The sequence below is a fragment of the Cucumis sativus genome, chromosome 3 (genome assembly GCF_000004075.3).
Source record: "Cucumis sativus cultivar 9930 chromosome 3, Cucumber_9930_V3, whole genome shotgun sequence".
Lineage (NCBI taxonomy): Eukaryota > Viridiplantae > Streptophyta > Magnoliopsida > Cucurbitales > Cucurbitaceae > Cucumis > Cucumis sativus.
The window spans coordinates 38,114,425-38,125,629 of NC_026657.2; the positions used below are offsets into that span (position 1 = coordinate 38,114,425).

Below are 11,205 nucleotides of genomic sequence, written 5' to 3' on the forward strand. Positions count from 1 at the left end.
GCTTAAACTCTAACCCAAAATGACTTGAAAACCTTAAATTTGCAAGTTAATACGACATATGAACCCAGGCCATCTCAAAAGCCCCCATCAGCCTTAGCCAACGACGAACTACAGTCCGACAAGAAAAAAAAAAGATGGTTGGCATCCTCCTAAGAAGAAAAACATTAGGCTCACCAGTTTGGGTGGAGCATCAAAGAAGAATTGTATTTCGGAAACTTTTCTTTTTCATATTGACGACGCCTAAGAATAGAGACAAAAGAAGCACCTCACGTTTCTGAGGCAGCTTCAACATCCATAGAGACTTGCAGAACCGACAAGGTTCCCTTCCTTGAAGGTAACCAAAAGCAATTTGACTGTCAATAGATTCTTATTGAAATTCAAAACTCCGGTCCTCCAGATAACAGAGCAATCTAACTGTGTTCAAAATGTTCATAAAATATGAATGATTGTCGTGTGTTCTTTTTACCTTGGAGATGGTTGAATAATTTTAAATATATATTTAGGATGGATGTTAAGGGTTGTTCACTGAAGCAATTCCTCAGTCACACTTACCGTCAAAACGTGATGCCCATTCTTTAATTTTATAAAATATTGGATTGAAATTTCACCAAGCACCTAAGAATTCCTACCATGAAGTATCCATTTTGAATCAAAAGAACAAGATCTATACATGACCAGCATATTTCCCTATAAACCACGAAAGGCAGTAATCTTGCAACGGACTTAAATTTCTGCTGGTATAGCAGAGAACTAGTACGTGAAATGAAAGGAAATATATTATACTGAATGTCAGACTTACAGTAAAGCTTGATGGGGCATCAAAGATCTTAAAGGCCAAACCGGTCACATCAAGTTGCCCTTGAAAATTAGGAAATGTATCTCCTCTTGACATACACAAGTGAACCTGATAGCAGATTCACAAAATAAATTTCCAAAAGAAAATAAAATAAACGATAGCAGTCAACAATAAATAAATGCAATTTGAAGTATCAACTTTTGTTAGAATATTGATTTGAATTTTTCATGCTAGTAAATCCTCAACAGGTTAATCACCTTCTATTTCTAAATTATTTTGCTTTGTATCTATTTTTCTCTTTTTGGGCGTTCATTCTTTAACATTAGTCTGTTTTCACTACTTCAATTTAAAATTTATTTCTTGCTTACAAATGATAAATAAATAAAATAAAATCAGTAGGTTAACATATACCGTTTAGTCACAGCTTTAAAATATTAACATCCTTCTAGAAAGTGTTAAAGCTCAATCTGTAAGACAAAAGGTTAGAGAAGCACCTCACCAGTGGCTCTTCCTTTGGACCACGTGATTGGAATATCTAAAATTCTCTCAAAAAGCTGCATAAAAATGAAAGGGAAACCCATGATGAGTAAGCACTTCATATAAGTAGATGGGAAGTTCAACTCAGTAGTTAAATATAGATAATTGTTGCTAATGAAGCATACCGGAACAAATATGTTGGTAATTTTCAGATTTGAATGCCATTCCTGCTCAAAGATGTCAACAAAAACATCCGCAGATAACCAGCCACCATCTCCAGAGACAAATTCTGATCTCCATGACTTACAATTACCACTCAAATGAACATGCACGTTGCCATAATGATTTTGAAATTTCACGTGCCCATTAACATTCTCCATCTCTCTGGATACATATTTAAAAAATTGTAAACACTTTGTCCATGTTGAGCTTGCATTTACTTACGTTATCAAAAACACCATTTTAACCACGTTGATTTTGATTTCCCATATAAAGCGTTTTACTATTTTTTTATAAAAACTCCCTCCCTGCTAATCAGTTTGTATAGATGGTGGTTTCAATCAGTTCATTATCAAACTATTAGCAGGCAGCATCATTATGCATTTTTTCCTATTCCTCAGCATATAAAACCGTATATTAGAATTCCTAAGGCAGACATTAGTGGTGCCTCAATTCATCTATAACCTCTTGATACAATATACAATTCCCAAATAATAACTCAACTCATGTGATGGCCAGCTTCAAAGTTTAACTCAAAATATATGTGTGCATAGAAAATATTGCTTCTTTGTTCTGTCTCGCACAGTAAAGATTTTGTAATTTAAGAAAGAAAAAGAAAAAAACAAAACACCGTTTTAGATAAACTACTTTTGAGAAGACAGTAGCCACAAAAAGGAGACACTACCTTGGTTCTCGGTCACCATATGCAAGTAACATTAGTGTCCCGCCTTTGAAATGAACAGAATCAATAGTTACTGGAAGCATTGTATTGGCTCCTTTATTCTTCATAACATCTCCACCATCTATGATACCTCTAGCGTGTTGAACAATGCCAAATTTGAGATTCTGAATGTACAAGCTAATATGGTACAACAGCTTCTTGCCCACATCTTTAGGAAAATAAGATAAAGCTGATTCTGAGCTTAGTCCCCAGAAAGAAATTGGCCAAGATGTTCCATGCTGATGTTCATGACCTGTTGAAGTTGGTGTTTGAGATGTGTTAAGCATTTGATCAGAAATTCCATCAGGAATATGATCAGATCCTACAACATCTTCCTTTCTCACATTGGACTCATCAATGCTGGGAGTAACTGAAAAGGACCTTCTGTCTTTATTTCCCAAGCCCGTAACTGTAGAAGTCTGATCATCTATATGGTTCGGAATATCGATATCCCTTTTTTCTCTAAGAGAATTCAATCTGGCATCTAAACTTTGTTTCCCATACTGGACATCTGTATCCGTGATGGAGGAGTCAGCATTAGTTTCATTCCCCCTTTTGATCAAGTAGGAGTCAAGGTTCACATTATTGAAACTCTTGTGTAATTGTGAAGGCTCGCCAAACTTCCCCTCAGATGCACCCTTGAAATAATCCTGAGCTGCCAATGTACTACGCCTAAGAATTCTCCTTTTTGCCGCAAAACTATTTACATACACATCGTCTCCACTTGCATTCCTCTTTGATTGTCCTTTTATAGGCGTTTTCATTGCTCTGGACGAAAATTTAAGCCTTGTATCAGGGCTTTTTACATCAAAATACTTCTCTGACTTTGCATGCCTTGTTTTATAATCCACATCAGTATCCATGCAGTGATGTTCCCTCGAATGAACATTCTCATCCTTGAAAAAAAATGTTTTAGAGTTTCCAATATCTACTGTAGGACCTACAACCTCCTTATAATCACTAGTATCATACAAACCTGAGCTCCTGTCAAAAACAACAAAACCCATCTCAGCTGCTTCCCTAGCCGCATCATCCCTATCTTTGGACCAGAGAGCAGCTGCATTTTCCCTGGCAATTCTCCTAATTTTTGTACGATTGTCAATGCCTTCTTCTGAAGATGAATGCCTCTGCAAGGTCCCTTCAGATGGAAAGGGCAGCCCCAACCACGTATAATCCCTCTTCTGCACAACTACCACACTTGGATGAGACAATACCACATCAATTATTACCCTCCCTCTCCTCAAACTGGTGAAAGGTAAAACACGAAGTTTCATGGTGGGAACTTCACCGCAAGAAAATTCTTCACCATCGGGACTAACGGAACACGACTCTAGTGTGATGCTCAAGGGTGAAATACTTCTAACCTTTCCAAAATCAAGATCACGCTGAATGCAGTCACTGACTGCTTTGCAAACAGAAGGAAGAAGCTTGGCTTCAACAAAGCCCTTGGCTTTTGTCTGCCCATACCAAACCAGTAAGCATATACCAGATACAACAGCAACAAATGCAGAACATCTAATCAAAAACAACCCCTCATTCCACACAGGACGTAGTAAACTTGATAGAGATTTTGTTTGAACAAAAGGCTCATTGGCACATTTCATCAAAGACTCATGTCTTGGCTTAAGCTTTATGCTCAATGACCTCAAATGCTGCCCAAAAAAACGAGAAAACCTATCTACTCGGGCATTCCAATCGTTGTGTTCTGCACATACATACTTCTTAGAGTCCCGTTTCGACAATCGACCTTGACCCAAATATACAAATTTTCCATTCTTTATACAATGCAATGAGCTATGAAGTTGAGTCCCAAAGAAAGAAGAATCAAGTTTCACATTCATTATCCTCTTAGTCTCGCTTAAACCAAAAACGATTCATCTGTGGGGGACCAAGAAGCAGGTCTTAGTCCCCTGACAATTCAAACTCTCAGCAAGAACTCAGGCATATAACAGAATCGATCAGCTACCAATTTCAACATCAACCAAGCTAGTTACGTTTCATCTAACAAACAAAAATCCCAAATCATAAATTAGCAACAAAAACCATTACACCCAATATGAGAATCAGATAATCCTGGAAGCTCGAAATCCCACACCCCACATTAGCAGACAGATAACAACCTCTCAATCACTCGCAACACCACACTTTCCAACACCCATTCCAAAAGAAACAAAAAGTAAAGAAAAATCAATCAGCATGAGACGCCAACACTTCCCAGTTGAACGTATCTGCCTAACTGCATGGCTTAGAAACAAAATCAATCAGCATGGAAATTGGGATGAAGAAAGAACCTGTAGCAATTTGAATCGAAAACGGAAGAATTGGAAATTATTGGAGAGGTATGAGCTCATTCGGCAACGATTTTGTCTTTGCTTGTAGAGAGAAATGTTACGTCACTGTGAGCCGCGAATCCAATTTTTGAGAGCGCGGGTGGGTGTATATATAAGAAACTTCAAGCGTTTAGTCGATAAAGTTTCGTTTTTTTCGTTTTTTCGTTTTTTCTTTCCCGATTTCCCCTTTTGAGCCGATTTTATTTCACGCCGAAAATAATTAAGTTTTTAAGGGACGAATTTTTGTTTTTGAATGTAAAGTGGGTGAAGAGTGTGATATACTAATAAGGATTAATTTAATTAAATAAAATTAAAAAATATTTACACATTTATAAGAAACACAAAATGAATTCGTTTAAATATTTTTATAATTTTAAAATTTGTCCTAAATATTGCTAACAATTCATCACTTTTTTTTTCTTTTTTTTATTATTTCCTTTAAGATTTTTTTCTCTCTACTCTCCCAAATTTCCATTTTTCTATTTTTATATTTTTAAATGATTTATTATTTTGTTTCAATTTTAATTTGTTTTTTTATCATTTTGGACAAAATTTTTGAAAGTTATTTCAATGTTATTTTTCATTTTTTGGTAATATACAAATCATTTAAATATTATTTTTAAATTCGTTTAAATTTAAAGTATTTTTTCATTCTTTTAAACAAACTACACGATTGTGTTAACATAGTCTAAAAAATCACTTATCGTAGTCAACACGATCATTTACATTGGACTACACGATCATTAGATTGAAGTTTTCAACGATCGTTTACATTGGACTACACAACTGCTTATCACAATCAACACGATCATTTTTCAAGATCAACATAATCGTTTGCCATGATCAATAAAATCATTTAGCATGGTTAACATGATCGTTTAAATTTGAAACATTTTTTCTCGTCGTTGTATTTTACTACACAATCGTGTATCATAACATAAATGATCGTATATCGTTCATTTAGATTGTGGTACGTGATTGTTTAGAAGAATATTACTTGCACAAGTGTGTGATTGATAAACCGCATGTTGACTATAGTATTTTTTGTCGTATACATGTGATATTTTTGTCATTATCGAAATTGTTTTGTATAATGTAAATATATGGTTTGTTATATTTAAAATAAATAAATAAAACCCAAATTTAATTCACTATATTTTATAAATATTTTTTCTATCTATTCATTTTTTAATAATAACTAATAAACATCTTCTAATATAGTAAAATAAACTAAAATATTTACAAATATATAGAAGATTTTCTTATTTTATAAGTATTGTTGAATATGAAATTTGAGACCAATCACAAATTGCCACATCATTTACTAAATTAATTTTGGTTGGTATCCCAAATTATAATCAATTGTGCTTTTGATGTCACATATTTTCATTAGGATGATTTGATCAAATTAAATATTATTTAGCTACACTAAATTCAATTGAGCAAAAAAAACAATACGACCCAAATTCATGTGTTTAGTTCACATGTTTAGTCCATGCACTAACCACGCTCAAACTATAGAGATCGAAATTGAACTACATCGCATTAAATCAACAAAAATACAACGTAGTTCAACTCCACCTATGATAAACACAAATAAATAGTTACAAGATCCAAATTGACACAAGAAAAAAATCTGATGGCAAAGTTTAAGTTAGATAACAACGTTTTTCTCTATAGTTTGAAGGTATTATCAATTTCATAGAAACCTTTATATTATTTTCTCGAACCATTACAAACTCCAACGATTATAAATACTAAATTATAACATTTTGCCCAAACCTTAGCTTGTGAAACTACGAAAATCCTCCACCAACAATAAATCGAAGTATTTCATGTGAATAACCTACAATAAATTTTGACCACGTTGGAACTGGACTAAACCAACAACTACAATGTTAGATTCTCAAATTTTAATTGTACTTACCTTGCAATTCAAGCAAGGTATTGGGTGAACTTAGAAGGCCAATAACAATTCCAACAAAAGTAAATATAGGTGAGGCCACGTGTGGAATACTAACGAAGAGTTTTTTACTCAGTACCAAGTTTCATATATTCCACCACATATGCTCCTGTATGAGCATAATGTAAATGAATGAGTATATAATCGTGTGCTTATTTTCATTTCAGTCCAATGACTTGAAAAGAAACAAAGACTAAAATTGTTGAAGGGAACTTATTTTAAATAATTGAGCAATATTTAGATTAGCATTTCAAATATATTAAATGGCATAATATGCATTAATACGAATTTAAGTAAGAATGTTTGCATTGGTACAACCAGCTAAAGACAAATACGATTATAAAATTCCCATAATTGTTGTCGAAATAAACAAAGTAAATGTAATTATTGTCAAGATAAGCATAATTTAAATATGAATACATCGTTTTTTTTCTAATTTAGGGGAATGTCCATGGAACACAGCATACATGAAATGGTGTGAATCATGAAACGAAATGGTTATTTATATATTCAATAATTTTGGTGCAACTCTATTCAATTATCAATGCTTATTTCCTATCACAAAGACCAGTACTTTCATCTATTTCCTATATCAAATAGTAAATGATTTTAGACTCAAATAAGATTAAGCTCGAGTTTATACCAAAGAGTATTGAGTTGATTTTGGATCGCTCCGTGGGGGCTTTCACTCTTTGTCTGGAAGGAGAAGGGGGTGTGGTGCATTGACCTTGTCAGTTCATAACCATTTCTTGCCGAGGGGAAACATGAATGATTTTAGAGTCACTAAAATCACTTCAAAGCACACCATGTTTATCATACAAAACAATCTTTTTATTTTAATTTTGCACTTTTAAATGCAAATTCATATCATAAAAAAGATTGAAGTAAGAAGAAATACATATTTTTTATACACAAGGTATGCAAGGCCATGACTGGAAAAAAAAACCCATAGCTACACTTTTCTAAAAAAAATATTTAACTATAGCTGCCTTCCAGAATTGCCTTCATCAGCCATCATATAATAAAGTAGTTGACTTTAATGAATGCATCATAATTTCTATTTTCCTCACTTGTGTGACGTTAAGTAATCAACAACTAGACAGAATCCAATCATCTCAAGCTTCAAATAATAATTATAATATCCCCATCACTATCCTATCCAATTACTTCAACTGGATAATTCTAGACAAAAAAACAGTATCCAAGAGAATAAGATCACACAGCATATTAAAAAATATTAAAAAAAAAATCGAACAATCAATTCTCAAGTGCCATACCAACTCAAAACAGTAGAATAAAATACTTTTCAGCTCTATTATCATTATTTGATGCCCACATAAACCCGACCTGTGTTCACTGGAAGAAACTGGAGTTATGGATCTGTCCTGTAGGTTGTAGGTAACTGTGAACTCTTAAGGAGGAAATAGACAAAAGATCAAAAGACAGATTTGTAACTAAAGCTAGAAGCCGAACCCTAGACATTTGAAGGAGAAGATAAATGGAAAAACAAAAGTTAGGAGACAAATGATCAAACACAAGGGATCCAGAAAAGAAAAAGGTGAAAATTCCCCGAATCCATTTTAATACAACTAATGTCACTGTCCACAAAACCAGATTTGAGAGCCCAGAGAGATTATTCTGCATTGTTATACAAACAATGAGAAACATATGTCCAGTTATAGACGGAAAGAAGAAAAAACAAGGACACTTTTTACCGCACAGGCTGTTGGTTGTAATGGTTCTTATCTTTCTTTTTTGCAGCTGCAAGTCTTGCGCTCCTTGCTGCAGCCTCAACGGCGGCAGCTTTGGCAGCTGAGTCCATCTCTTTGCTAGATTTCTTCTTCTTGATAGATGTCACCTTCTTAAGTCGCTCCTTCACATCAACTGCTGATGTATCTTCCTCCACATCGCCATTTCCAGTAAGTTCATCTGGCCCAGCGTTAACATCGGAATTGTTTTTCTGATCCTGATCTTTGACCTCCTTCTTTTCCTTCTTCTTCTTCTTCTTGGCACTTTTAGACTCTGAAGGGGCATTTTCCTTCTTCTCCCCATCTCCATTGGATTCTCCATCTCTCTTTTCTTGCACATCTAGAAATGCCAGATTAAAAAAAAAAAAAGGCTTCTTAGTAAAGATATGGTCTGCACCTTCCTCTCTTAGTCAATAACCCATAATCAATTAACATATATTTGCCCGTACTGATCCATAAACGTTGCAATGTATGAATAACTAAAGAGAAGAATGAAGATGTTTCAAAATTAGGAAAAGACAAAAAGGGAAAGACTATAAAAAGCCCTTAATAAAGACAAAACTGGAGAAGATCAAAGCAGGACAATATCGCAGCCATCTATGGCGATGACTATGTAGGAAAGGGTATTCCCGCTCCAAATATGAATCCATCATTGCAAAATATACAAATTCAGCAGTGCAAAAATTAGGTCAAGACATTTATAGTTGTAGGGCTTCACATACACGTCTGTGCTCACAATTACCAATTAATAAGATGTATGAACGAAGACAACATTCTCGTTGCCATGTGAAACAAAACTTTCACGAGAACATGCGCGGTGGAGCAGAGCTAGAGCCCAACCTTTAGAATGATAAACATGGAAAGACAAATAAGGGGAAGCAAAAATGACAGTAAAAGATTAGAAGCATAAAAAGTGTATTACCACGAGATTCGTCTTGACTGTTGCCGTCTTTCTGGCTTACTCCAAAATCAGCCAGAAGTGCATCAAGTTCAGCAAGTTCCTTCTTCTTCCTTTCCTTCTTGGAAAGTTGCCTTTCAGCCTCCTTTGGTGCCACAGAAGCTTCAGGAACCTTCTTCACAGATGGCTCAGGATGCACAGGAACTTCTGGTTCATGCTCATGATCATGCTCATGATCGTGCTCATCCTCAAGCTCATAATCAGCTTCATCGAGAATGTCATCGTCACTCTCACTCTCCTGCAACCATAGAAAATATTTATGAGGCGAACCTACAAGAATATTTCTCACATATTTTATTCAATAGGATAGAATTTAGGGGTGTTGCAATGCCTGTCTTATGCATCATCTGTTGATGAAAACTATTACGAATAAAACTTTCAGAAATCAACGGAAATGAGTATAGCCATTAAAAAGTGACAAGCAAAATAAAACACAGCTGTCAATTGTCAAGTCGTTAATCTTCGTAATAGCACGATCGACCTAAACTATTATACAAGGCAATGTGCATCACAGCCAGTCTACCCACTCAACCAATTTTAGCATGAACAGAAACATCACAAGCACTGCAATGGATAATTAAGTGATGGAAATTAAGCTAGTTCCTTCCACTTCACATCGTTTCCTCCATATGATATGAGACTTGCGATGCGGCAATTCACCAGACGTAGTATCTAAATGATGGATAGCAAAATGGTGCATAAATATACTCCTACGGGTCATTCTCGTGACCAATTATTTATTTTTAAGAAAATCTGAATGCAGTCTTCTTCCTCGTCCAGCCATCAAACGAAATGTTAACATGGGCATGAATAAGCTAACAAAACTCAAATACAAGTGTCAGAAATTAATCAACATAATTCGCGAGATAAAAGTACTTGTCCACACCTCTACATTGCTCGGCCTTTCCTTGCTCTCCTGAGGCTCCGAGGAGCCCCACACAGCTTGGGGCGGAGCAGTGGTGGCATAGTAATCGTCATCATCTTCATCATCGACATCAGCCCATGATTTTGAAGTTAATGGAGCTGGTGCCCAAAAAACTTGAGGTTCAGGTTCCTTAGGCTGGGACGACTGTGACTTAGATGACCCTTTATTCTTGCGTTCCTTGTCAGACTTCTTCTTCTTCCTAAGAGTCTCAAGGGCTGCAAAAACATTAGTGTTGTTGATAACCAAAGAACCCTCGTCCCTCCTGCTTCCACCACCGACCATTTTCAGATTAAGAAAAAACAGATCAACCAAAAACAATGAAATCGTAAAATCGAAGGTCGGATTTTCCAAAATTCCTCGTAGCACAAGAATTTTATTGGCGAAACCAAATCTCCGGTCAGCGAACAGAAATCAGACAACGCCCAAAGTCCGACGAAGGGTAAAAGAAAAATATAAATCAATAAATCGCCAACAAAATTTTCAACAATAAAAACAAAAAAAGAAGCTGATGCAAATTTCTCGATTAATAGATCAAGGATTTGCGGCAGATTCGAAGGTAAGGCAACAGAAAATTAGGGTTTCGGGTACTGCACAGATTGAAGATGAAAGATTAACAAACGAAACTACTAAACAAGAAGAAAATTCTGAGGATTTGATGAGTTCTATGATAGAAACGTAAGAATAATCGGTGAGATTATACGTGAAACGAAGAGGGGGGAAATGGATAGTGTGTAGGGTTAAACGGAAGAGACGATAACGTAATGGAGAAAGGAAGAAGAAAGAGGAGACTTTATAGGGGTGAATTTTCGAAAAAAGGGCCTGTATTTTGTTGAATTTGCAGTTAGGGCAAATTCTGATTTATTATTTTCTTATATCTTGAAATTACCAAAGGCGGTGCCCGTGCTGTCGATCTGTCACTACGAAAGAAAGAATTCATCATGAATACGCCGCCGTTTTTATGCCTTTCGCATGCAATCCATTATTTTTCACTATTTGGTTGCGGAATTCTTAAATATCATAATTCCTTCTTTTTCTTTTTTTTAACCAAATAAAAATCAAATTACAAAA

General features: G+C 35.2%; 2 protein-coding genes across 2 annotated transcripts in view; both read right to left on the reverse strand.

Moving 5' to 3' along the window:
* LOC101203544 (protein TIC236, chloroplastic) overlaps positions 1-4,666 on the reverse strand; it is a 32,007-nt gene extending 27,341 nt beyond the window's left edge. Inside the window, exons 1-5 of the mRNA XM_011654198.2 lie at positions 4,505-4,666; positions 2,178-4,214; positions 1,459-1,657; positions 1,291-1,350; positions 800-904 (exon numbers count right to left, since the gene is read on the reverse strand). Of these exons, the coding sequence (XP_011652500.1) occupies positions 800-904; positions 1,291-1,350; positions 1,459-1,657; positions 2,178-4,054 (2,241 nt within the window). The 5' untranslated portion in view covers positions 4,055-4,214; positions 4,505-4,666. The remainder of the gene's footprint in view (positions 1-799; positions 905-1,290; positions 1,351-1,458; positions 1,658-2,177; positions 4,215-4,504) is intronic.
* Positions 4,667-7,806: 3,140 nt separating this feature from the next.
* LOC101203299 (nucleolin) lies at positions 7,807-10,908 on the reverse strand. Its single transcript, XM_004136285.3, has 3 exons — positions 10,099-10,908; positions 9,177-9,450; positions 7,807-8,594 (listed from the first exon to the last, which is right to left on the reverse strand). Exons 1-3 carry the CDS (start codon positions 10,417-10,419, stop codon positions 8,218-8,220), a joined length of 972 nt encoding a protein of 323 aa, XP_004136333.1. The 5' UTR covers positions 10,420-10,908; the 3' UTR covers positions 7,807-8,217.
* Between the last annotated feature and the right edge of the window lie 297 nt (positions 10,909-11,205).

What these genes read in the sequence shown, in the direction of transcription:
- LOC101203299 (XM_004136285.3), bottom strand. Translation starts at nt 10,419, where the DNA reads ATGGTCGGTGGTGGAAGCAGGAGGGACGAGGGTTCTTTGGTTATCAAC. An exon ending in AAAGGCCGAGCAATGTAGAG is followed by an intron (nt 9,451 to 10,098) that starts GTGTGGACAAGT and finishes CTATGGTTGCAG; the next exon opens with GAGAGTGAGAGTGACGATGA. An exon ending in CAGTCAAGACGAATCTCGTG is followed by an intron (nt 8,595 to 9,176) that starts GTAATACACTTT and finishes TGGCATTTCTAG; the next exon opens with ATGTGCAAGAAAAGAGAGAT.